Source organism: Engraulis encrasicolus, chromosome 12 (assembly GCF_034702125.1).
Source record: "Engraulis encrasicolus isolate BLACKSEA-1 chromosome 12, IST_EnEncr_1.0, whole genome shotgun sequence".
Lineage (NCBI taxonomy): Eukaryota > Metazoa > Chordata > Actinopteri > Clupeiformes > Engraulidae > Engraulis > Engraulis encrasicolus.
In genome coordinates, this window is record NC_085868.1 from 55,071,002 (window position 1) to 55,098,501 (window position 27,500).

At 44.6% G+C, this 27,500-nt stretch overlaps 3 protein-coding genes across 3 annotated transcripts in view; 2 read left to right on the forward strand and 1 right to left on the reverse strand.

Annotated features, from left to right (window-relative positions):
- kalrnb (kalirin RhoGEF kinase b) overlaps nucleotides 1–3,779 on the reverse strand; it is a 149,015-nt gene extending 145,236 nt beyond the window's left edge. The window contains exon 1 of the mRNA XM_063211968.1: nucleotides 3,483–3,779. Within this exon, the coding sequence (XP_063068038.1) occupies nucleotides 3,483–3,561 (79 nt within the window). The 5' untranslated portion in view covers nucleotides 3,562–3,779. The remainder of the gene's footprint in view (nucleotides 1–3,482) is intronic.
- A 1,675-nt stretch (nucleotides 3,780–5,454) lies between these two features.
- On the forward strand, nucleotides 5,455–12,839 carry LOC134460399 (ropporin-1-like). The gene is made up of 5 exons (XM_063212823.1): nucleotides 5,455–5,663; nucleotides 5,976–6,093; nucleotides 6,913–7,074; nucleotides 7,801–7,982; nucleotides 12,622–12,839. The coding sequence occupies exons 1-5, from the start codon at nucleotides 5,521–5,523 to the stop codon at nucleotides 12,686–12,688; spliced, it is 672 nt and encodes a 223-aa protein (XP_063068893.1). The 5' UTR covers nucleotides 5,455–5,520; the 3' UTR covers nucleotides 12,689–12,839.
- A 1,299-nt stretch (nucleotides 12,840–14,138) lies between these two features.
- Nucleotides 14,139–27,500, forward strand: part of ccdc14 (coiled-coil domain containing 14) — a 14,372-nt gene continuing 1,010 nt past the window's right edge. The window contains exons 1-13 of the mRNA XM_063211969.1: nucleotides 14,139–14,312; nucleotides 14,503–14,567; nucleotides 14,665–14,734; nucleotides 16,235–16,331; nucleotides 16,793–17,071; nucleotides 17,323–17,408; nucleotides 17,595–18,588; nucleotides 20,518–20,656; nucleotides 21,618–21,700; nucleotides 22,441–22,617; nucleotides 25,753–25,885; nucleotides 26,657–27,093; nucleotides 27,285–27,500. The exon at nucleotides 27,285–27,500 is cut by the window's right edge and continues 1,010 nt beyond it. Of these exons, the coding sequence (XP_063068039.1) occupies nucleotides 14,280–14,312; nucleotides 14,503–14,567; nucleotides 14,665–14,734; nucleotides 16,235–16,331; nucleotides 16,793–17,071; nucleotides 17,323–17,408; nucleotides 17,595–18,588; nucleotides 20,518–20,656; nucleotides 21,618–21,700; nucleotides 22,441–22,617; nucleotides 25,753–25,885; nucleotides 26,657–27,093; nucleotides 27,285–27,500 (2,809 nt within the window). The 5' untranslated portion in view covers nucleotides 14,139–14,279. The remainder of the gene's footprint in view (nucleotides 14,313–14,502; nucleotides 14,568–14,664; nucleotides 14,735–16,234; nucleotides 16,332–16,792; nucleotides 17,072–17,322; nucleotides 17,409–17,594; nucleotides 18,589–20,517; nucleotides 20,657–21,617; nucleotides 21,701–22,440; nucleotides 22,618–25,752; nucleotides 25,886–26,656; nucleotides 27,094–27,284) is intronic.

A 27,500-nucleotide genomic window follows, 5' to 3' on the forward strand; every position in this document is an offset into this window, starting at 1 on the left:
GGGAGATAAAATAAGTGAAGTCTTGGCTTTTCAGTTCAAGCTTGTATGTCTGTGAGTTATTCCAGTAATAGCCCATACTTGATATTAAAAGGTTTTACAATAGTATCGGCCTCGTGTGACAAGCTTGTTTGTGGCCAGGGGTGTTGTATAAGGGGCTAAAGTGCGACTGGATTCCCAGGGATTCATGTAGGCTAGATATGTGGCTGGGGGGTCCATTGGAGCTGATTTTACATAGGACCCACCGTTTCCTACGCCCCTGCCCTGTGTGTGTCCCCACTACTACACTCGTCTACACTATTCTCCCATCTCTATGGTCAGGGCTGGTGCTGAATGAAACAAACAAAAAATGAAATGAAATGGCTCAACCTCTGGACTAGCAGGAGCATGTGCCCGAATTTTTTGTTTTCTCGTTCGCGCGCGCGCTGCGCTCCAGTTGCCCGAGAGATTCTGCTTTGAGGATCAACAGGCTCCGCCAGAAGCGCGTGAAACATGAATCAATGTCACGACGGACAAAATGACAGGCGCGAGCCTGTGAGCGAGCCAGTCAGCCAGCCAGGCGGGCCGTGCAAGGCAGCCACTCCCGCGGAGATGCACGAGAATATCAACGGCGCTCGCGGTGATAATTGGGAGTGGGGACGAGAGAGAGAGAGAGAGAGAGAGAGAGAGAGAGAGAGCGCAGGAGTGGAGGAGTGGAGGATGGAGGGGAGAAGAAGAGAAAAAGAAGAGAAGGCAGTGTTTCCCATACATTGAGGAAACTATGGCGGCCCGCCATAGTTTAAATTTGGCCGCCATAGTTTACGAAAATGTAAAAAAAAATCAAATTACTTTTTTTTTTTTAAACGATATCCGTTTTTGTTAAAAACGATTTGAATTACGATTTTGAATTTCCTTCGCATTTTCCTCCTGGAGTAAATACATCCTATAGACTCTGTATTGGTTAGATAAGTAGTCCCACGGTAACACAGAATGAGGGGAAAGCATTAGGAAGTGACCGTAAGGGTATTACAGTTGATTCATGTGTGCACACGTGTAACATCGGGTGAGTAACAGAACATGTGCGCAACGATGCGTTATGACACGCCGATATGCGAGGATCTTCGTCCAAATCGCTAGTCGCATGCATCATCGCTAACTGCGTTTACATCGCGTGCCGCGTGTAAGGGAAATGTTAGTTGTTGACATGTATGGAATTCACTTCAATTTGTGCTGTTTATTGCTTCAGTTGTGGACAAAACGATTGGCCAAACTCACAATAGAAAGCCTTTGCTGTGCTACTGTCCCAGAGAGCTGAAAAAAAAAAACCTTCATAGAAGAAGTCACTCTTAACAGGGGTGTTAACCAATCCAATGAGTTCTCTCGTTTCTCTCTCTCTCTCTCTCTCATAACAAATAACAACCCATAACAAATGGTGAATTTCTGAGCAATTTTTAATTTGTAGCCTATACCACTGAAGGCATGATAATGCTTCATCATATTTTAGAAATAGGGCCTATGTGCCTTTTATATTCCAAATGTTTATCATTTTGAAATTGTTTCAGTTGTTTATGACTTGTGTATGACTGAAATTATCTCTGCATACTATCAGTGCTGCATTGCTTTGTAAAGATAGGCTATTCAACACACTTTAAAAACACACTGAAAAGATACGGCAATAGTAGCCTACTAAAAACATTTTGTTCATAATAATGGTGATTAATAAATGGTGGTCTTAAATTTTCATACTGACATCCTTAAATTTGACTTGGTAGATCACGGCAGACCATCAACTTCAAAAGTAGATCTTGGTTAAAAAAAGGTTGGGCACCCCTGCTATAGAGAGAACCACAAGTGCTTGAAAGACAGGGATCAAAAGCCTAGTCAAGTTGTTGTAGTTTACTTGGGTTTGGGAGCAATATAAAAAAAACCTTCAGAGAAGGGACAGTTGGGATGAGTTTACTAACACTCCCTAGGCTTTGTTTTACAGTTGTAATGAGTTTGGTGACAGACCTTCATTGACACAGCAGAGGAGACATCGGGCTGCATATAGAAATTAATGTGTAATGAATGTGAATATAGACATAAATGTGTAATATGTTGTTCAGCCCTTTTAATGGGAGGAATTTGGAAAAAACTGGCCCTGTGACCAGCAGCCCTCATGTAGAATGTGGACGCCTACAGATATGTGTGGGGGAAAAGGCATAGCCTACCCTCTAAGACCCTTTTTATCTATGCGTTAACAATTTCACAGTGCTCTTAAATTCTTATCTCTGCTCCTATTTTGTTTTATTGTTTCCCAGACCCCTGCATGAGGGACGAATGAAACTGTGTTGTAAACAGAAATTATTCACTGTACTGCATTTTTTGACAATGACAATGTACTACTATTATACAAGTCATGGGTAAAATCTTATGTAGCCTTATTTCTCAAAATATAAATGGCTGAAATATAGGCCCAGGCCTACAGTTTCTCCATGCGCCAATGTCATACTGTAGTCATTGTTTTGCCGTTTTGCATTTACGCTGCAAGAATACAACCCGCACCCCCCCCCCCCCCCCCCCCCCCAAAAAAGTCCCGTGTGAGAAGACCCCCCCCCCCCCCCCCTCACCCGGACAAAATAAACCCCGGCTGCCCCCATAGTTTCCAAAATTTCTGTGGGAAACACTGGAAGGCTGATGAGAGGAGGTGAAAGAGAGAGAGGGGGGGGAGAGAGAGAGAGAGAGAGAGAGAGAGAGAGTGTGTGTGCGTGTGTGTGTGTGTGTGTGTGTGTGTGTGTGTGTGTGTGTGTGTGTGTGTGTGTGTGTGTGTGTGTGTGTGTGTGTGTGTGTGTGTGTGTGTGTGTGTTGGGGTGCGGGTGCGGGTGCTCTCACTACTAGTAGTAGGTGAAATGGGGGTACCCTACTCCTCTCCACCATTGACTGGCTGTTAGCACCCTCAGCATCATGAGAGATTTGTAAAGCCACGCTCCGGTGCCAGCCGCCGTTTCTCGGTGTGAGTGATTTACAATGCAGTCTAGACGTGGATACCTAACCCAACCATACGACCTCCACATACATAGGCTACATAGATGCATTCACATCAGTCCTGCCATATGATGGTGGGCAAGCGAGCATCCTCCATCTATCAAGGCAGGCAGGTACAGGGAGCTAGTTGTAGCCTGTACTGTGCTATGGGTGGGTGGGTGTGCCTCATCCATTGACTGCGATCAGGGCGAGGAACATAAACGGTCGTCCGTGCTCACTCGAATTACAAAATGTGCGCCGTGCGATTATTCCATTAGTGGAGGAAAAAACACAATAGGTTACAAAGCGATATTGCCCCTACGACGCGCATCTCATTATTGTAGTAGCCTAGTAGAAGCCTATGGCAGTCTTGGCTTGCGGGGGTTAAATTGCAACCATTGCCTTGGCATAGCCTACACACCATGCATCGATACCTATCTTGGTATTGGACAAAAGCGAACGCTTTCCACCATCCACCACCACACAAAACATACACAGCCTACCTGTTTTGAAAAACGGCTCCGTGTCTGGATCTGTCAGCCCCCCCTCCTCGGCAGCATCGGTAGAATTCATCTTTTGCATTGATGGGCTCCAGTCGCTGCCTTTGCCTTGCCTCGCCTGCTGCCCACGGATATAGCAAGCAGACGAAATTCACACCAATAAATCCACTAATCTGTACAGAGTAACCCACATCAGAGCGCGGTCATCTCCGAAGCCGTAAACCGCTGGCAGAGCCCGGCTCCTGTCCCTCCCCTGCCCTGCCTTGGTTTGGCTTCCCTTCCCCGTTCTGCACTAGACACAACCACGCTGCATTGGGCGCTATTGTTCACACGGTCTGGGCTCCGGCTGCCTGCCTCTTGACAGAAGAAGGAAGGACCGCGATGCCCGTGCTGTTGTAGTGTAGTGTAGTGTAGTGTAGTATCCGCTCGGCTAAATGGTCCCAGCACCAATACAGCGCTGCTTGCTGGACGTGAAAATGGCTTTCCGTGGTCTGCTGGGTTGCCTCTCCACACGTCATGCATCCATCGGTCCGTCCATATGTCCATATGGTGTGTCAGTCGGAGCGCAATGAAAGCCAAGCAAGGCAGGGTGGCGGCAACCCCCTCTAAACTGGCAGAGGAGCAGGGCTGTGGATAGCGGCCAGGACCAGCAGCAACCTCAAATGGTGGGGTATCATCACGGAAGGAGGTTCCATAGTAATGATGTAACGAGAAAAACTGAATAATAGTAATAGGGGTTTACGGACGCCACATCAACGCACGCAACTGACTGGGGCCTTTTGCCTCCGCCAATTAAAACCCTGGAATAAATCCCGCATTCAATTAGGCACGAATTTCCGTCTGTCGCACAGTTTAGGCGGATGTTGTGAATTGGGGTAATGTCATTGAAAGCGACTTTAAACACACCCTCGCTTGCCGTCTCCTCATCTTCCCCCACACACGCTCATTCCCTTGGGAACACATTAAATTGGCATTTTAAGGGGGAGCGTCATTGCCCCCAGCAGTTCACAGACGACATCTCATACAAACATCAACAATATTACGGGAGCTTCCTTCTGGGGGTTCATTCTGCCTGTTATGTGGGTAATAGGTGTTTATTTCTTTTTACGAGGGGACTGATTCCACCTTGTGCGCTGTTTTAATTAAGGCGCGTTAATAGTAAAACGGGGAAATTCACGTGTATGTTTAGAGAGAGGAGTCATGTGCCTGAAAGTCCAGATATAGCGTGTATAGTCGCTCATGTTGTGAATTATTCCCTGGTCACCTCTCCCTTGAAGTGCTAATGCTAATTTCTACTGGGCCAGTGTTTCTCTCCCACGCTGCTGCCCACTCTCTCGCTGCTCAGCTAGCTATCATCGCCAATAATATTTCTGCTGCTGCAAGTGCAATACCACAGAGGGAGGAAACACATTTCCTGCAATTCAAAAGCACAGGAATGAAATGCAGTTATTTGAAAGAGACTCAAGAGACGGGGGGATTTTGATGAAGCAGCAGGGATGCGCTTCTTTTTAAATAAGCCTGTGCGTAAATCTTCAAAGGATTCTTATGTGTGTTATAGAAAAGAATAAATGCGCGTTAGCCAGCACAGTAGCCTTGACAGTCGCCAGTATGAATTATGAACAGTGTTGCCAGATTTGGCAGTTCCCCACCCATTGGGCTGCTCGGGATGGCCGTCTGCAAATAAAAAGAGAAAAATGTCATTTGGGTGGATTTTTCTGCAGATATGTGGCCGTAGAAATGAATGAAAATTCTATTCAAATTTGTTGGGATTTAGTGCTTCCAGGCACGTTTTGAGTATTTTTTGGCGCTGGAAATCATCTCACACACATGGAAACCATGATTATGCCTTGAGTGGTGCTACTATCGTGGAATAAGAGGAGATGTGATGCCCTCATGCGGCCATGGGTCCGCCATTACAAGACGACCGCGTCACAATAGCGCATGGGGCATTCCAGAACGCATCCAAGCTGAAAAGTTGTGTAATTTTTTGACTTCCCCACCACTTGACAACCCCTCACTTCCTTTGTTTGAGGAAGCAACTATGAGCGCCACCAACATGCCGGGTAGCAAAGGAAGAAAGGGGAAGAATATCAACATCCCTCCGGAGCTGCCCGAGATCCTGAAACAATTCACCAAGGATGCCATCCGCACCCAGCCCGCCGACCTCATCGAGTGGGCAACCTTGTGCGTAAAGTAGCCTAGACACTTTATACACTTGCCAACGCATTTCAAAACAACTGAGATCGACTGAATGTGTTAACATGTAAACAAGTAGATAAAGCGAAACAAATCAGACAAAGAGGGTAGACCATGGACTACAACATGCGGGAAAAGCAGATACAAGCAAACCATTAGAATAAAAAAGAAGAAATAAAATAACCATTATACTATACAATTTATCACCCAATTCAGGTTATTACCCATTTTACCTATGTAGCCTATAACTGTGTACAGCCAACCATGTGTGCCTGTGTCAATATTGTATGCTTCACCTAGGTATTTCAGTGCCCTGATCCAAGGGCAGGCATTGCCAGTGAAGGATAACCTGGAGAAAGCCACAGCTCCCAAAGCCATGGACCTCAGCCCACCCTCCCTCACAGCCCTGCACACCCAGGTGGACTCATTCTACATACTGATACACTTACTTTGAATGTGTTCATATCTTTGGTAGGCCGATGTAATTTTCTAGGCGTCCATTCATCATAATCTGTGTCGCTTGTTCAGCAATCTGTCATTATTTATGAATATTAACCACCACCATATATACCCATACAAGACCAAATTCATCATTTTCGCTATAAATCACCCACAACAGTGTATGGAAAACTCACAACAGTTTGGGAAATTCTTGCCTTTATCATGTGTACAGTAAAAGTAAACTTGTATGAATCCAGATGGATTTACAACTGTGGTGGGCAAATTGCTACAGTGCAGTTAAAACTCAGCGTCAAATTCTGCAATATTTACACGAAACTGAGCAGAATTCACTCAGAATTTTTGTCTAGCACCCTACACAAAATGACAGCACGAATGTAACTATTACTATGGAAATAATCTATTAAAAAATATGACATAGTGCACCTTTAACAAAAAAAACTGTGTGTCTCCCCAGCTGGGTAAGAGCAGCAAGGTGGCGAAGATATTATACTATAAACAATAATATTAGATATGAAGTATCAACACTGGTATACACTATAAGCAATACATATTAAATATCAACGCTGGTATTAAGATAATACACTATAAGCAATAAATATTAAATATCAACAATGGTGTTTTTCCTGTGTGTCCCCCCTCCCAGCTGGGGAAGAGCAGCAAGGTGATGACGATATTACACTATAAACAATAAATATAAAATATTAAATATCAAATATCAACACTGGTGTTTTTCCTGTGTGTGTGTGTGTGTGTGTGTGTGTGTGTGTGTGTTCAGCTGGGGAAGAGCAGCAAGGTGACTAAGAAGCAGCTGGAGGAGACCTGGAAGTCGTGCGGCCTCTCCCCAGACCTGCTGAAGCACATCCTGTCCGTCGGCTCCTTCGGCAGCGAGATCGAGTGGATCAAGTTCTTCGCTCTGGGCTGCAGCTACCTCGGAGGGGTGAGTGAGTAGGCCTAGAGTCGAGATTCAAAAGTTTGTGGTCATTGTCGAAAAGGCAACGAAATTGTGTGTGGAATACACACCAGGGCTGGAATGGCCATCTGGCATAGCGGGCATTTCCTGGTGGGCCCTGCACCCTCGTGGGCCCCTATTTTCAGAAAGGTTTTTTTTTTAAATCAGAAATGTAAAAAAAATCATAACAATTCTTAAACATTTCTGAACATAGTGGCCCACAAGGGTGCAGGGCCCACCGGTGAGTCAGTACTGTGTCGCTAATTATGAGAGGCCCCTTTAAGCCAAAAGTGCCCGGGCCCTATTCTACATCCCCCACCCCCCCATTCCAGCCCTGGTACACACCATGGGCGTAGCCATAGCAGGTTCAGCAGGTGCGGTCACACCGGGGCCCGTGACCTCCAGGGGCCCATCACCATCCCCAATATGAAAATAAAATGACAACTTTGTTAAATTCTTATTTAGATGTCAAATGAATTGACCTGTCTAAAACTGCATTACATTTCCTGAAAGTAAACCTTGATGTCCATGTATTAAATGTGAAATATCCTAAAGTCAAGTAAATGTCTGAGTGTGTGAGCTCACCAAAATAAACTTGACCTTGACCTTGACCTTGTGTCCATCATCCCCAGACCATTAAGAATGCGATGCAGAGTAGATTATTTATTATTATTATTTTTATTATATAATCATTTACCTTGTGTCCATCCCCAGACCATTAAGAATGCCATGATCCATGCGTGCTACATCCTGAATGCGGACAGCTCTCTGCAGCCGCCGGACGCCTGCGTGCCGCTCGACACCTTCCACTTCATCTACACATACCTGGCCGGCGTGGACGGAGAGGTGTCCAAGACGCAGATGGAGAGAGCCATCGCCCAGCTAGAGACCCTCGCGTGAGTATAGAGGCCTACCACTAGGGGGCGTTAGATGGCCCCTAGAGGGCATTGAGATGGGGTGTTGGGGGGCCAGGGTGGACGGAGAGGTGTCCAAGACCCAGATGGAGTGCGCCATCACCCAGCTAGAGACCCTCGCGTGAGTATTAGTATTAGTAATGGTATTACATTATTAAAGGCCTACCACTAGTGTAGTGTTTCTAGGGGGCATTGAGGGGGGGTGTTGGGGAGGTGTCCAAGACCCAGATGGAGAGAGCCATCACCCAGCTAGAGACCCTCGCGTGAGTATAGAGGCCTACCACTAGGGGGCGTTAGAGAACCCTTGGGGGCATTGAGGGGGGGGGGGGGGGGCGTAGGATGGTGGACGGAGAGGTGTCCAAGACGCAGATGGAGCGAGCTATCACACAGCTAGAGACCCTCGCGTGAGTATATATGCCTACCATTAGGGGGCGTTAGAAAGCCCTTGGGGGGTGTTGGGGGTGTGGACGGAGAGGTGTCCAAGACGCAGATGGAGCGCGCCATCACCCAGCTAGAGACCCTCGCGTGAGTATTAGTACATTACTATCACTAGTGTAGTGTTTCTAGCCCTCGGGGGGGGGGGGGAGGGGGGTGTTGGGGTGTCCAAGACGCAGATGGAGAGAGCCATCACACAGCTGGAGACCCTCGCGTGAGTATAGAGGCCTACCACTAGGGGGCGTTAGAGAGCCCCTAGGGGGGCGTTATGGAGCCCTTGGGGGGCATTGAGGGGGGTGGACGGAGAGGTGTCCAAGACGCAGATGGAGTGCGCCATCACCCAGCTAGAGACCCTCGCGTGAGTATTAGTAATAGTATTTCATTATTATAGATCAAGATGCCTGAAGAAGATCTATGATCGAAACGTTGCTCCAAATAAATTAAGTCTTTTGCAAGCAGTGTGCAGATCCTTTCCCGCTCCTACATATGACAGTTTTTTGATTTGGCACCTGCTGATGCTTTTCTGCTGGATATGTGCGCTTTCCACTACACTCTATTACATTATTATAGGCCTACCACTATATGATTATCAATGGGGGCCTTGCAGGACATTGCCAAAAGCACCGAGAACTGCCAGCCAGCAAACTGGTGACGTGTGGGAACCATCACAAGGGTGCCGGTTAAGAGGACGTCCCACACTAACATATGTGGACACACATAGCCAGGGCTCTAAATTAACGCACGCCAACACGCCAAATGCGGGTGAAAAATCATTTTGGCTGGTAGAAAAAATCATCCACTAGCCAAATTGGCCGGTAGCGCGCGCCCGACTGAACGCTTAACAGCTGCCCGCACAGATCTGTAGCTGCCGTCTGATGAACGTTAAAACGTCGCCTACATTACCCATGAACATTAGTCCTACCGTCATGATGTAGCCCACACCCATTGGCTGACCGTTAATCACAATAAGGCAGCCTCACATCCATTGGCTGCGTGTTTGATACCCGCGCGCTGTTACTAGTGTTGATAAAATATGTTCAATGAGCGGACTAGCGCGGATTACTTTGGTTTTGAAGGTTTTGGTCAGATGAAAAATAATGTGGCAGTGGTTAAAGCACGGTTATGTGTCGATGAATGCAAGTAATAGCAGAGTAACTGTTGTGACGGTGAAATAGAGAATTGGTGGAGCGAAAACGGCGTGAGGAGTGGAGGGACAGGACAGCTGATTGTCAAAACAGTGTCGTTGCCGTCAGAAGCCGTCTGATATTTGCGAGGTCCTCGCAACTACAAACGATGGAGTTGTCGTTTCCTAATAACGCCCACGCCATCGCAAAGACCCTGCACGAGTTTGACATGGATATACGAGTAAGTGAAAAAAAGATAACAAAAACTAGCGAAGAAAGTAACAAAGTAGGCTAAGCATGGTGTCCGTGGTGTTATTGGATATCTAGTTGACATAGCGTAACGGTAATTGTCATTCCAAGCGCATCGTAAATAAAGCTAATATTAATTTGACCTGGAGGAACTTGAAGGTGTCACGCAGCAGCAGCATAAACACACAATGCAGACATCATTCACGCACTGTGTAGGTGTGTGTGTGTGTGCGCGCGCGGGGGGGTGTCTCCTGTCCTCCTCTCCGTCTCCTTCTCCTCCATCTCTTTTCCCCTTCACCTGCCTTCTGTTAGCCTAGAAATCTAGACAAGCCACGTCTTCTGTGCATTGTCCATGGTATTTGGCCCACTGTGTGTGAAGTGATGCTGTGTAGGGGATATGTGGTTTTGCAGTGTTTGGTTGTGTGTGTGTTTATAGTGTATGTTGAAAGTCTGGTATGTGTGTGACATTAGTGTTGAAGGCATGCTGTGTTTGTGTGAGTTGTAGGCCTATACTGTATGAGGTTTGGGTGATGGTGTGTGAGGTAATAGGCTAGTGTTTGGCTGTCTGTGCAGTATATGGAAATGGAATGAAAAATAATATTGAGTATAATATTTATATTGTTTATCTGTGTTGAGGACATAGCCTAGTTTAATAAAATAATTAAAAGCAACATAATTAACGCATGGTTTATTTTGGTGAGAAAAAAATGGCTAGTTGACCTTCCATTTGGCTAGTAAGAAAAAATGTCTACTAGCCAAATTGGCTGGTGGTGGAAAAAGTTAATTTAGAGCCCTGCACATAGCCTACTCAAGAAAGACGCGGGAGCCCAGAGTACCAGCGAACTGAAAAGATGTATGGAGAATCGAGATGACTGGAAGCAATGATGGAAGGCTCGTCTGAGGACGGGGAGGTGTCCAGGGGTGCATTTCTCAAAACTGCAGTTGCTACTTTGTTGTTTGCAATGCAATTCCCCATTGGTAACTATCCAAGTTGCTAACTGGCTAACAACTACGCTTACGAGAAACACTCCCCAGTAAAGCAACATCCTCACGTTCCCATACAGGCTGTTCCAGACTATGTCAGTGGATTTGATCAGTCAGAATTATGTTATCCCCTCCCCCTGCTGGTTACTGAATATCTCAGTATATCAGCAATAAATAAATAAGTAAATACATAAATAAGTAAATAAATAAATAAACCTGTGGCAACTCGTGCTGTGGAATTAATTTTTGCTAATGTTAGGATGCAGGATTAAGGTCTTGTTAATCATGACATTGCTGAATGGCAAAAAAAAACCTGGCAGAGTCGGCAGGCATAATGCTGTAGTCTGCTACGCGAGCGAGGTTGTAAATCACAAAGCTTTTTGCGCCCAACATGCGCACTGAAGATAATCAGGTCACAAACTACTATACAAAAGAGGAAAATAAATAGAAAAACAGCTAGACAGGAGCAAAATAAGAAAGCAGCTAGACCTGACACCATGGGTGCCGCGAGGGGGGGGGGGGAGGTGGTACAGATTCTAAGGGCCCGACAGCACTGACAAGGCCCTTGGAAGGATGCTGATAACATAATTTGTCATTTTGGGGGCCCAAAATTTGAATCTTTCATGGGGCACAACATTTTTAGCGGCGCCCTTGCCTGACACACACTGTGCAGGCCGCCGAGCACAATTACACTAATGTCCTGATGATGGACGTCTGGGGGTCAAGAGGGCTGCACTAAATTGTGCTACCAACCAACGCATAGTTTTACACCTGCAGTGTTAATGTGGATGTGTCGCTTTGGGTAAAAAGCGTCTGCCAAATGTAATGTAATGTAATGCATGTATTTGGCTGTGACTACAAAGTTATGAGTGTGAGATTTTTAAGTATTAATGGAATGGAATGGAATGTATGTGTTTGGCTGTGATACGTGTGGGTGGGTGTGAGAGGCTTGAGAAGTGTTCATGGGTGTGTGGATGTGTGTGACTGGACTACAAGGTTATGAGTGTGAGATGTTTAAGTATTATTGTAATGGAATGTAATGTAATGTAATGCAATGTAATGGATGTGTTTGGCTGTGACTACAAGGTTATGAGTGTGAGATGTTTAAGTATTAATGTAATGTAATGTAATGTAATGTAATGCAATGTAATGGATGTGTTTGGCTGTGACTACAAGGTTATGAGTGTGAGATTTTTAAGTATTAATGTAATGTAATGTAATGTAATGGATGTGTTTGGCTGTGATACGTGTGGGTGGGTGTGAGAGGTTTGAGAAGTATTCATGGGTGTGTGGATGAGTGTGATTGAACAACAAGGTTATGTGTGTGAGATTTTAAAGCATTTTTCTAACTTTTTACTGTACTTATGCATTGCTTCAAGAAGAAGAATCTAATCTATGCCTATTAGGGAAAATGTACCGTTAGCCTAGCGGTTCTCAACAGGGGCTCTACGGCCCCAAGGGAGCCCTAGGCCTGGTGGGGCGTTGAGAAGGATACAGCTGAGAGGGGGTGCTCAGTTGCTATTGGGGGATGTTAGTCAGGTTTTTTTTTTTTTTAATTTTTTTAATTCTAAGGCGGGCGTTGGAAGGTTTATGATGAGGTCACAGGGGAGACTGTTTACCTAATCTGTGCCCATTACCTATGACAGTGTGCTGTGTGCATAACCCAGCATAATCTGTGCCCATTACCTATGGCAGTGTGTTGTGTGCATAACCCAGCATAATCTGTGCCCATTACCTATGGCAGTGTGCTGTGTGCATACCTATACCCCAGTATAATCTGTGTCCATTACTTATAACCCAGTATAATCTGTGTCCATTCTGTCCCACAGGAAAGAAAACGGCGGCATGGTCAAGGTGTCTGACTTCATCAACAGCCGTAAAATCCGCCTGGGCTGAGAGACAGATGGAAAAGACACAAATAGAAAAGAATGCAATACATTGCCCCTACTTCTCTTGGAAAAAGAGACTACTGCTGATTAAAAAAAGAAATATGCACGCTGAAATTATTAGCCTACACTATCATGAAATAAAAAATACATTATGATGACGTTATTGTGGCAATATACTGTGTGTGTGTGTGTGTGTGTGTGTGTGTGTGTGTGTGTGTGTGTGTGTGTGTGTGTGTGTGTGTGTGTGTGTGTGTGGCACTTAGTCTTTTTGAGTAAGAGTCTATCAGCATGGCACTCAAGACTGAATGCTGTAATAAAAATGCAACAAAGCATTTGTTTAAGGGTGTTGTGAAACCATCTTAATATAAGTTTTTTTATTTTCTGTTTCTTTCCTTTAAAGCTTTGAGTTTGTTCAAGTGCATTGTAGGTTAAGAGTTTAGAGGAGGAAAAGTTGTGGAATAGTTTGTCTTTCTGTCTTTTTTTACATCACAAAACCTGACATTTGAACAAAAACTTTTTATAGGCACTGTATGCTACACAGAGGTAATATCATCAACACAGAAGAAAAAAATATTGTATCCTATTTTATTGAAACCTGATCACTTAACTAGGACAATGCCTTCAAGTAGTTGAACAACCTGGCTTGTCCAACATCTTCTCACCTTTAGGCCTACCTCTTTCTAACCCAGGCCACGCACGCACACTTTTGATAATTACTGTGAGATGGGGGTTTGAATGCCTGATTATCATCAGACCTAACTGTACATTAGGCCTACTGTTGTTGTTACTACTGCGGTACAGTAGGCCTTCTGTAGAATAGGCTTCCTGTTGTGGCCAATTAAGCTTTTTAAATGCCTATTGATGAATATTTACTACAGTTGTAATTAAACAATATTCTACCAACCCAGACATTGAAATGCAAATCTATGCATGTTTTTCTTAGCCAGGATAGGTTTCACAGTGGGCTACCGGGACTACCAGAAGAACTCCACCTCAGTCTGTGCACAGCTCGGTCAATCAGTTGTTCCCCGCGGGAAAACGATGCTAGACCGCGGTGCGTGTGGTTTACAATTCTGTCTCCATAGTTACTTCGGCGTCCTCTCCAATGAGCCACCGCCCAGGCCACGCCATTGGTTTAAAAAAGAGGTTACGCTTTTGATGAGCATTTCAGACGGGCCAATAGGATTCGAGCAGGGAACGTGAATCAGCCAATCGATTCTCCCACATCCTACTACACACACCCTTATTGGTCAACTGGCCATGCCTTCCGTTTCAAACAACAAAGCTGACATTTCCAGAAGTGCCCAAGATTTCTGTGATTACTTTGGATTTGGTCTGTACTGTAAGCAGCTAGTCGAACAAGTTATAGTATTAATTCACTGAACGGAAACAATATCTGACTAGCACGGATTTTACCAGTTCGGCTTCTTGGTAATTTAATGGATTTGTGAGGTCGTTATGTTGATAACTCTGCAGATGAGGATAGCGAATATTAGCTAGTTAGCTAGTTTGTCCTGACCTGCAGCGTTTGCGTTGGGCTTTTTTTTGCAAAGTGAAATTTCTTACCTTATAAGTCATATTCTTCATGTTTCGTGAGAATGGCGTCAAGACCAGCATTGTCGAAACACAAGGTAAATGTGCATCAAGGAACATGGACTTCTCGACTTTGTAGCAAAGTGGTCCAGCCATCTGGGTCTTTAAAACACCAATGGAATATGCGTTGGTTTAGCTCACTGCTCATTAATCGTAGTATGTGAAATTACAAAGTTATTCATTATGGTTGCACGTGCTGCCATTTACGAGGATATCTGTCATTCGCAGGTGATCTCCTCGGGGAGACTGGCGATCACCGGGCGAGGACAGCCTGTCAAGAAGAAGGCAGCGAGGTGTGTAACTGCAATAGTGCTTCTGATTAGCACGTTTTTCAACATGTTTATTGTTTATGTCAACGAGTTTCAAAACAATGCGTGTGTCTTCTGCCAGGTTGTCAAGTCGGCCAGCAGCTGCCCCTGAGCCACACTACTCCCTCTACTCCACCGACTCAGAAGATCAGGTAGAGGATCATCAAATGATGATGCTGATTGAGGAATAGTCTCCAGATTAGCTATTACGTGTTTAAACTGTGAATCTGTATAGTAGGTGAAAGTAAATTGTGCATAGCTGCAGCATATTTCTTAAACAGATAAATTTATAAACCGTGCAATACAGTGCTCTCCAATAGGTAAAAACAAAGCAATACAGAATAATGACAAAATGAATAAAATAAATAATAAACAACCTTTTTCAGGTCACGACTGTACACAGAGGTTTAGATCGCTGTGCTGCTTTACTCCATGGGCTTCTCCAGGTCGAACAAGAAGGTATGTGTTTTCATGATCAACATTTCACAGGATGGTCTGTGTGTACGTAGATTGTGTTTTCAAACGTGTGTGTGTGTGTGTACACTTTCTCACAAACCCTGGACAGTTGGCAGCCTCCAGAGCTGGTGTGTGAGTGTGGCAATGTGTGCGTGTATTTGAAAGCACTTTGAGCCAACTGTACAGTTGTAATATCGTGCTATAGAAATACATGTTGTTGTTGTTGTTATTGTTATTGAAGTCTCATTGGCCTTACTGGAGGAGACTTTTTTTATCCTGAGTTGGTTGTAAGTAAGTCATACTAAGAGAAAGAGATCTAGTGTCAGCGTTGAGTTCTGGCCAGGCCGTGGTAGTCAAGTGCTTGCCGCTTCTGATTTGCCTCACATGGTCCACATCAGGTAATCAACTCTCCTCGCTCGTGGTGGTCAAACATGGTGGCTTTTCTAAGCCCTCATGTGTTCCCAACTCATATGGCTCGCCCGCTCTACGCAACCCACCTATCCCCCCACCGTCTCGTCAAGCACTTGCCGATACCAGGAACGATACTGCTATTACACAAAACATTGCAAAATCTTGTCACGTTCTGTGGACTTGAAAGCAGCATGGAAAAAAGTGCCACCTCATACATTTACTAACACTTAAATCTACATGGAAATGGACAATAAAAATATCACAGGAGGAAAAAAACAAGGCCATGCATTTATTTTCATTGTATTTTGGTGGTAAAAGGTATCAGTATCGGTACTCGGTATCGGCAAGTACACACATTAATGCACTCGTACTTGTATCGGTTTTCAAAAAGTGGTATTGGTGCATCCCTAGTTTATGACATGGCATAGCCTACTCTTTGTCATGTTACCTGCTCTGCTCATGCGATGGTTAGCTCTCCTGACCTGAAATTGGGCAAGTATTCCTGACGCTGCAGCTGTCTGCTCTTTCATGGTGCTCATGACAGATCAGGAGACTCCTCTGAACAGAGCTATAGTACTGCCACATTAAATTCATAACAGGAATTACGCTCAGAATTCTGTAACTTGTGTTTCTTGACTTTAATAGACCTGACTGAGGTGAAATGGGTGATTGCTTGTCAGATTTCCTCCATTTTATCAGGGGTACTGTATATGGTGTCATTGTAACTATAATGGTAGGCTGCATTTGTTCCAGAATCCAAACCATCTATTTCTAAGGGTGTCAAGAGTACCCCTGCCAAACCCAAACCCAGAACTGCCGCAGCAAGACGAGAGGCTGAAAGGAAGAAACCTCTGAGGAAAGCCACCTGTCCGTCTTCAGCAGGTGAGGGGCGCGAACTGTATACCAAAAGCGGCCAGTGACAGAAGTCATTTTTTTCCTCTATGGAGGGTCGGCGAACTGAGCGGCCAAAATGAATTCGCTGGGCCATTCAGTGACCTGGGTGACCAGAGAGAATTTCAGTGATTAAAATTCAGCTAATATTGTGGTAATGAGCTGTCATGCGGTTCTGCGAAAAACTAATGGAATGTTGGTATGTCCCAGAGCCAGAGCCGTTATTTTTAACGAAATCAAGCATGTCGAAATCACATCCAGAGTGAATACAGCAAATGTATGGCGAAACATATTCAACAATCTCTTCTTCTCAGCCACTTTTGGTCGCTTCTGGTGTACACGCACACATTTTTGTGTGTACATGTTGGAGATTGAACTAAACGTAAATGTTATCAGCACCATCAGCGTCTTGGCTAAGAGTTAAGTTAAGAGTTTGCTTTTCATAACTGCAGCTTCTCATGGTTCGTCCATAGCCGCAACGCAGAAGACCACGACGTCCACTCTCGCTCAGCCTGTGCAGAGAGGGCAACAGCCATATTGCCCTGAGGGACGTCAGCCAATAGCAGAGCCTGGCCTGGCATCACATGACCCGGCTGGTCCTCAGGTGGGCCCGCCCCTCACCCCGGCCGCCCAATGGGAGCTGATGCAGACGCAGGCCAGGTCATCAGTGGCCAATCAGCAGCAGCTTCAGCAGCAGAGTAGTGGAGCTAGCCTGCAGGCCCCCTCACCAGGTAAACCACGTCAGCCTGACATGCACACTGCAGCCTGACTGGAGGACAGTCATTGATGTTTTAGTTGAAATTAGCCCTGCACAGTAAAAGAAGCAATGCGCCATCACGAACGCGGCCAAGATCTCTGTGTATATGTACAGTATGCATCTGTAACCCCCTCTGTGTGTGTGTCCTGAAGGCACATATTGATATCTCTGTGTTTACGTATACATCTGTAACTCCCTCCTCCCTCTGTGTGTGTGTCCTAAAAGGCCAGATAGGCTCCACTCTGTTCAACTGCCGCCTGGCCACCTCCACTCCTGTCCTCGGCCCTCACGACACGCCCACCTCCCAACCTGTGAGTACTCTTGCTATGTTGCATATGGATTTCAAGCAATACTCTACCTAAGCTATACCTCACCTTAAATTAAAGGCAGTGAAAATACAGTGTAGTAGTATTTGATAATTGAGTGGTTTGGTAATAATTGATCAATTGAATTGATTGGCATGTTTTCACTTGCTGTGCACCTCGAACCCCCTGCAGGCCCCTGCGATGACATCATCATTAAGCGACGCAGCTCTGCAGCAGTTGGCTCAGCAGTGGCTCATGGCCTCAGCTGCCTCCCACGGACTCCTGCCCTTGGCCCCCAACGCCCAACAACACCCGGTTACCATGGCTACCGCCCAACAACAACAACACCCTGTTACTATGGCTACCGCCCAACAACACCCTGTTGCCATGTCTACAACCAATATGGCCGCCTCCATGGCAGTTCCCAATATGGCCGCCGGCCAACAGCATCCGGTCACTATGGCTACTGGCCAGCAGCACCAGGTCTTCAGCAGCATGCCGGAGTCCCTCAGAGTCGCATCAGCCCCCCACACAGCAGCTGCCCCATCCAATATGTCTGCCCCCATGGCCCCATCCAATATGTCTGCCCCCATGGCCCCATCCAACATGTCTGCCCCCATGTATACCCAGCACAGTGCAGCTGTCCCACCCCAGGAGCCACAGTTGCCCCAGCATGGGTCTGTGGCCCCTGGACATGGCGTGCTACCAGACCACCCCAGCCCCAGCAATCCCACCATCACCGTCAACACCGTTCCTACAGCAGGTGCACTGCCCAGTCACAACAACCCACATGTGAAGCAGAACGGCGTCGCCGGAAACCCCCCCTCCGATTCCAGAGCACACAAACTGTACACCACGACGTTACCGTCATCATCAGCAGCGGCTCAGGCGTCCCAAAATGCACCTGGCCAGTCTGTGGCCAATCAGCCTCGGCCGCGGACACCATTGGACGGCCCAGAGTACACCACCTCCAGCAGCAGCAGCGAGGACGAGGACGTGGACATCACACCAGTCAGGGACAGCGACTCCCAAAATGGCTGCCTCGACTCCCAAAATGGCGGCGGTGTCAGCAGGGGATTGGCGGACGTCCTGAAGGCCAAAGCTCTGAGTCCTCAGAAGACGGCCAGGAAGGTCATGACCGTCAAGTACCTGCTGGGGGAGCTGAAGACACTCGTAGCCAATCAAGGTGAGGATGGGGAAGGATAGACCAATAAGGGTGAGGATTGGGGAGGAAGTAGCCAATAAGAGTGAGGATGGGGTAGGGAGTGGCCAATAAGAATAAGGATGGGGGCGGGAGTGGCCAATATTTTTTAAACATTTTTTAACATAAAATCTCGATTCTGATTTTTTGTCACGATGTTCCATCAAGAAGATAAAAACAACAAAAAACAGCAACAGGCATTTTATATACTTGCAATTTGTAATTAGTCATTAATTAAATGTAACACACTGATGACACTCATAACGTGCACAATTAGAATACAATAATGTAACTTACTACATTGTAAAGAATAAAAGCGAAGACAGCAACACTAAGTCAGTAGACATACGATTTCTCCACTTTGGCAGATTCGAGACAATCTTGTACTGGATTTCACGATTCACGATTTAATATTGTCATATCGCCCACCCCTAGTGGCCAATAAGGATGAAGATGTGGGAGGGACTTGGCCAGGCCATGCAATCCTAGTGACACAACACCTTTGGCGTCGCTTCGAGTCATGCCACGAGCAATGGAAATGGCCACGGTCGTAATGGTGCATTTCTGCACTGTGCGCATGCACACTTCGCCAGTTCAGTGCATTCTGGTTAGAATTTTCTTACCAGAATGCATCCTAATTTTGCATGGCGCAGGCACGCTGCGCAGAAATGCACTGTCACGAACGCAGCCGATAACAGTGAGGATGATGGGAGAGGGGGGGTTTATTTGATAGGAAGGGAAATTGATTGATCGATCGGCTTGATTTCTAGTGCTGCTTTACTCAACGCCCTTTTTTCTTTTTCTTTTTCCTTTTCTCCTCCATCTTCCTTTTACCGCCCTCTCTGTTTCTCATGTAATACAGTATGCATGCCTGTACTGTATAACTAATGCATGACTTTAAGCATATACTCTTTTGGCAAGTGACACCTGTGGAATAATTTAGAGGTTTCTATGAATAATAGAGTAGAGTCAGTACTACTCATGCATACTGATCTAAACTCTAAAATGATCTGCATATTGACAGTAAAACAAAAAATCTCAGCTGACCTTGTTGTACTAGCGTATGCAGTAATGAGTCTTATTGATCGCTGGTGGAGAAAACGCTCCTGGGGAATGTTGCTAGGAGTATGTTTCAGGTCATTTGGAGTCTTTTGGTATAGCTAATTTTGAACTTTTTTTCCCAAATTGACCCAATATGTAAAGGCACAAATATAATGACGAAATTAGGGGAAAGCGGTAAGGTGACAAATGAGGATGCGTTTTTATCGGGGGGTCACCCCGAACTGTTTGGACTTTACGGCATCTTCCTACGACGTTCCTATCAGTGTGTTGCCCTGGGGCCCTGTGTGCAATTGAAGAGTTTCGTATCAAAATGACTTTTGCATTTTTGTCATTGAAAATGACTCTATTCTTGCCATTCGAATATTTTGAGAACATACTTTTATGTTTATACTTGTATGTAAAATCCATTTTGCAATGCAATGCCCAATACAAAATAATGTCAATTTCCCCAAATGTTCCAAAATGGACAGAAGTGATTTTGCAACCAAGCTCCTCAGTTGTTGCCTGCTTAACACCAGACCTAATCACAAGTGAGATTAGGTCTGGGGAGTTGCCTATTGTAAATTCCGTAGGGGGCAGAATACTTGGCTATTGTGACACACTGCTCTGCTCTCTGATTGGGCAGAGAAACTGTAAATGTCGGAATGCTTGGCCATTATGACACAGGTACCATGATCTTGGACGTTATGAGTCATCCTCGCCAGACTGTCTTTCAGATCGAAACGATTGTTTAGAACTAAAGGCAGTATGGGATTTCCCAGGCTACCTCAGTTGGTCCATCGCTTTGTCTTCAGTAAGTCTATGTTTGTTTATTTATCTTGTTTTTTCTGTGTTGTGTTTGTGTGTGTTTAGACAGTGCGGCGGTGCAGCTGATTAACGAGGTTGAGAACAGCATCTCTCTGCTGCCCTCTATGGTCGGATCCACCAACATACAGGCAGAACTGGCACTCGCACTACAGCCACTACGCAGCGAGAACGCACAGCTACGCAGGTGACACACACACACACACACACACACACACACACACACACACACACACACACACACACACACACACACACACACACCAACATACACACACACAACATACATGCTACAGCCACTACGCAGCGAGAACGCACAGCTACGCAGGTAACACACACACACACACACACACACACACACCAACATACACACACACACACACATACACACAGTATGAACACACAGCTACACAGGTAACACACACACGAGCACAATCTTTTCACAAAGAGGCGTTTCCAGGGTTTGCTTGCTCGGGGTTAATAAAACATTAGCATTCCTATGAATACTAATATAGATAATATTATTAAAATGAGTACAACTACTATTATGAATGTCACATGACTACACAACATTGACATTATTATGTGGACTTGGATACACACACACACACACACACACACATACACACACAGGCACACACATACACACACATACGTTACCTAAGCAGGTGGTTTGCAGCTAAGTGCAGTGCCTGTTAAAGGACAGTAGTTGCCAAAGGCCAGTAGGCCTGCATCTGTGTTGTGCTGAGCCAGGAGAAAGCTCTTTTGGACTCCACAAAGCGGCATGCTGTCCTTGAGCTATAGGCAAAATCACAACAGAAACGCAGAAGAAGACCTTTGTACTTGAAAGTATAATTAGTCAGCACAACACATAATAATAATAATAATAATAATAACGATAAAAAGCGGCATGCTGTCCTCCAGCTATAGGCAAAAACATAGAAGACCTTTTGTATTTAGAAAGTATAATTAGTCAGTATTTCAGCACTAATAATAACAGTAATAATATAGTATCTTCGTACACAGTGTCATATAATCATCATAATTGTATTCATTAATCATCATACATCATTATTGCCATTATTTTATAATTGACAAATAACCGTGTGTGTGTGCGTGTGTGCGTGTGCGTGTGGTTTGTGTTTCAGGCGTCTGAGGATCTTGAATCAGCAGTTGATGGAGAGGGAGCGAGCTGAGAGAGAAGCCAGACCTGTAGACTGCGACATGGAGAGTAAGAACACACACACACACACACACACACACACACACACACACACAGCTGAGAGGGATGCCATGCCTGTAGACTGCAACATTCTTTTAATGTTGGAAAAAAGTAACATTTTCAGATTTTCCATGGGTGTCATTGGTACTTGGTCTCACCTGACCTCTCCTGTACAGAGTTTCCACAGTCATGCAATAGTCATGGAAATTGAAAATGTAATTTTCCAAGCAGAGAAAAGTCATCAAATTTCAGTGAAAGTTTTGGACAGTCATGGAATTTTACTGTTGTTGTAATGTAACTGCAGCCTTTTTTTTAGTCCAAATTATGATAATGATTATTTATATTTGTAATACTAAACAAATCCAAAAAACCCCGAAAAATCCAAATGAATGGTCCCGCATGTTACAATAAATGCATTGACCATATTTTGAATTAAAACAATAATGTCACACCATAAGAAGACTTGAAAAGGAACACATTTCATATTTAGCTCTAAAAGTATGCACAATTTTGCACATTCATGGTGCCGTGAAGTCATGGGAAAGGCATTGTAGGTCTTTTAAAAGTAATGGAAAATTTTTGAAATTTTGTCACTCAAAAGGAGTGGGAAAAAGGAACATTTAGATTTTTTTCCATAGATGTCACTTGCACAGTACTTGGTTTCACCTGATCTCACCTGTGCGTGGTCTCGCCATGTCACATGATCTCACCTGTGCGTGTGATGTTTCCTTCTCCTCGTGTGAATGCAGTGACGTCGCTGCAGTCCCTCAACCTGTCTCTGCAGCTGCAGCTCCGTGAGGCCCACAAGGAGACGGAACAGGTCCATCAGGAGAACAAGGAGCTACGGCAAGCGGTGGAGGACAAACAGAGTCAACTGGAGCTCAGCAGGCAGCAGAGTGAAGCAGAGACCAGCCGCATCATGATGGGTAAAGACCAGAGGCGATTCCTCTTTGAGTACAAGGGAGGCGCCGCCTCCTGTCAAAAATCACGGAGAATAGTATGTAAACTAATGCTTTACACGACTTAATAACATTGCTATTTCAGACCCAGCTCCATAGAAAATGCATGTGCTCAACTTAGAGATGAAACCAATCTGTAATGATCCCGAGGCTCGCACGAGTTTTTTTTCCCGCTCATGACAACGCAAGCGAGTCGAGTCTCAATGGACTTCAATGGCATGTGGGATTGTATGATTTTTCAATGGCAAAATGCGAAACGGTCATTGGCTATTGCCGTGAAATTTTTTTGATTTTGAGACTGAGCCTCACTGGGAGTCAATGGAGAAGAGAGTGGAGGGGGGAGGGACCGGAGACTGAACCTCCGACTTGTGATTGGGTGAACCCCGTGTCAGTAGGCTACAGTAGGCCTAGTTGAAATGTTATTAATTTGAATGAGAAGTTGCGTCGTGGTAACCAGAGAGGAAGCTATTCATTGCGGGTCCCACTAGTTTGACGCCCTCTCGTGACTTCACATGGTAATCAAATATTTCAAAACAAGCGATTTAAGGTTAGGGTTAGGTTTAGGGTTAAGGTTAGGGTTAGGGTTAAGGTTAGGGTTAGGTTTAGGGTTAGGTTTAGGGTTAAGGTTAGGGTTAGGGTTAGGTTTAGGGTCGTATGACGTAAGCGGTAAGTACCGAAAGGGCGTCGTTCTAGTGAGTCCCATTCATTGCGGTGTACTCCAGTTTTGTGTACATATTCTTGTAAACCTATGTTGCGAATAAAGTCTTAATAGTAGCACGTCCTTATCCTTTTTAATCTCCCAATTCAAAAGTTGAGGTTGCCTACTTCGTTAGGGCTAGCTTGCAAGAAAGCTAGAGAGCTATGCAAAATGCCAAGCATTGTGGATTAAATTCTGGCGAATTCCAGTCGTCCTTATGAGGAGAAAATGAATATCAAGGAGCAGAGCAGAGCACTGCCTAATATTGACTTGGTGAAAAAGGTAGGGAAGAACAACCGTTTCTTTTGAGCTTTCGTGGTGTCTGATCAACTGGTTAACTGCCAAGTCCCGTGAGTGGCGAGTCCTTTTTTCCTACTGTGTTGGCAATGTCTGGTACATAATTAAAGATTTTGCGACCTCTAGTGGTAAGTTAAGCCGTGCACCCAGTAAAGAACAAAGACAACGAAGGCAAACTCAATCACATCATTATGTGGCGGAAGTAGGCCTAATGATAATAATAATAATAAAAAAAAAAAAAAACATTTCCCTATGAATAGGCTACAAGGGGGATAATGATTAATGATTAACAAATTTGTTTCAACAAGAGTCCTTTAGTGTGTGAGGCCATATGTGGCTCAGGACCAATGTAAGATGTGTGTCAAAATTGAAATTGAATTTATTTTTTTTGTTGCGTTCTGGACATATTGTAATTGAACAGCCTCCCCTGTTTGACAGACTACCAGCCGCCACTGGTAAAGACCAACAACATCAAGTTCAAGTTTCAATTTTATTGTCCCCAAAAGGGGCAATTAAGTGTGCAGCCAGTCAACAACATATAGACAACAGATAACAAGACAAACCATAAAGTGCAGGGTTTAAAACATGACCATAAATAGAGTTAAAAGTAGCATAAGAAACATCATAATAAATAAAACAAAATAAAAATTACACATCACACCATAAAATGCCATAAAAACACACCAAGGATCTAGCCAGTGATCCATTAGGATTGGAATTTAGCAGGGAGATGGCACTGGGGACAAATGAAAACCTAAACCTATTAGTTTTGACAGAGGGGAACCTAAAACGTGAACCGGAGGGTAGAAGCTGGAATTCTGAGTGGAGAGGGTGGGCGCTAACTGATAAAATAGACTCTGCCTTCCTCAGGGTGGCTTTCCTGGGCAGGTCATTGAGGCTGCTTTGCTGGGCACCTATGATTTTGCCACTGACCTTAACAATTTTCGTAAGAGAGTTCCTAGCTTTCACGCTGAGGTTATTAAACCAGCAACATATAGAAAAGGATAAAAATGATTCAATGTAGGCCTTATAAAAAAGTGTCATCATTGTTTTGTCCACATTGAATTTAGCTAGTTTGCGTAAGCAGAAGAGACGCTGTTGACTTTTCTTACATATGTGTTCTGTGTTTCTGTTAAAATTAAGTTTGTTGTCGATCCAACTGCCCAAGTATTTGTATGACTCTACCACTTCCACAGCCTGCCCCTTGATAGTAGTGGTCAGAGCAGGGAGGGGGTTACGCCTAAAGTCAATAACCATATCTTTTGTTTTGGTGACATTCAGGTGAAGGAGAGAACTGTCACAACAAGCAAAATAATCATCTAAAACAGGGCCATGGTCTGTTTCATTACCATAAAGAAGGCTAAGAATTATTGAATCGTCTGCAAATTTAATGATGTGCCGGTTTTCATGCTGGCTACGGCAATCATTGGTATACAAGATGTAGAGCAGAGGAGACAAAACACATCCCTGGGGCGATCCTGTGGAGGATGTCATTTTGTTGGAGAGTGCCCCATTTACAAAAATCCAGAATCCACCCCACTAATCCATGGTCCAACTTAAAATTACTTATCAATTTATCAACTAAAATGTGGGGTAGAATAGTACTAAAAACATAGACACTCATGTGTTTCTATATACAGTAGTGCGAATTATAATAATAATAATAATAATACTAATAATAATAATAATAATAATAATAAATAATACAATACAACATTAAAGGTAGAGTGTGTCATTTTAGTTATTTATCTTAAAAACAAATATCAGCCCATTTATAAATGTGTTCTTTTTCATAAATATTTACTCATTTATATTTACTGGTCTGACCAAGAGACAATAAGCTGTGCAACCAGACATCTATGACTGGTAATCCAAAATGGCGGACATGGAGAAGATCCTCCGTTTGATGAATGAAAAGTGTCATTGACGGGTCATAATGAATACGTAAAAGCTAACTATGGGTTTTTTTTTTCATGGAGAAGAAATTGCATACTCTACCTTTAAGAGAAAAGGATGTATGATATATGTGTAATGATATGTGATATGTGTAAACGGTTCATACTTTTTTTTCCCATCTATTTTCATCTTATATGTGTGTACGTGTGCAGATGTGAGTGATGCCTTGGCAGAGATGAGGAGCTGCCAGAGCCAGCTGGAGATCTCAGTGGTGGAGAACGCTGCACTGACCACCTCTCTCCAGCAGAGGGAGGCAGAGATCAGCAGACTACAGCAAGTCATCAGGTAACTCACGCTGATGGAACAAATCCTACATACATTACATAATAAGCAGCATCACAAAACTGTTGAAGGCAATTTCAAAATGTATGTGTGTACTTTATTGTTGCATTTCAATTCAAGCTGGTTTTTTTTTATTATTAATTCTGTTTCCTGCTCTTTTGATTCATCTGTTTTTATTAATCTGCTCTTAATTTATATTTTTGTTGTTCTTCATTCATCCTTTTACTGTTGCTTCTTTTTCATATGACTGTTAAACCACTTAGCTACATGCCATGCATGGATTTGTGCTACCAATAAAATTCTTAACAATATTTATTATCAGCAATAGCATTTGTATAGCACGTTTGTCATGCTTGAGAAAAAGACGAAAAACATACAAGGAATATTGTTATCTAAATATACATGTACTTATTATTTTTGTTCATTCATCAGTTGTCATGTTCTCCCTTTTTTGTCTTGTTTTGGTCTTGACAGTGGTGTAGTCTACGTAGAACGCAGGTATATGCAGTATAGCCACTTAAAATTGGTTGATCCATTATTCACAATAGCACAAATACATACAGTATACCCACTTAAAAAAATGCTCAAATACAGTATACCCACCACAAAAAAGTAGACTACACCTCTGGGTCTTATCTGATAGTTTTTTTTGGGACTTGTGGACACGCCAAATCCCATTCCTAGCAACTGTTTTTGTATACTGTTGATATGGCTATACCACTACTGTAAAACTTGAGCTTGAACTTCAACTTGAACTTTGTTTACATCTGCTAGGAGTCTTCAGGGTAAACTCTCTGCGTCCTCGATGGAGCATCTTGACGCGTCGACGCCGGACGTATCCAAGTCCGACTCAAACCCGAACCCGACTCCGCAGCTCAGGAAGAACCTTCTCCAGCAGCACCAGCAGGAGCAGCAGCAGCAGCAGCAGCAGCACCAGCGCACCTCCCAGCGGGGCTCCGAGGCCTCCGTCTCCTCCTCCTCCATCCACCACTACCTCCAGTCCATGGAGCAGAGGAGGCTCCTCTCCGCCCCTATCAGCCCCCCCAGGTCACACCGCAGCCCCCCCAAGAGCCCCAGCTGGCCCCCTGGGAGACCCGGAGACCCCTGGGGAGGAGGAGGAGGAGGCGGTGGTGGAGGGTCAGGGTCTAGTAGCCTGCCACTGGAGAGGAGCTACTCACCCAGGCGGCAAGGCACTACAGGCGCGGGCACAGGTTTGGGCACTTTTTAATCCCGCTATTTAAAATACTTTTTTTCTGCTTCTTTTTAATTTCTTAGATTTTCTTTCAATCTCGCTTGTTGTTTTTAATCTGTTTCTTAAGCATTTAGAGCTACATAGTACGTATGATTTAGTGCTAAATAAATAAAATTATTGTTATTGTTATTGTTGTTATTATTACTACAGGCGCGCCAGCGGTGGTGGCGCAGGATGATGACCCGTACAGCAGGCCTCAATCGTCCGCAAGGTCGGAGAGGTCACTAGACGGCTCGAGTGCGTTGAGGTCCCTGAGCCAGATTATGGAGCGCCTGGCGTCCGTGTCGGCCCGCGGCGGAACGCCTTCGGAGAACGGCCACAATGTTTACAAATCCTCTCATCATCGTCACGACGACAATACGGGTG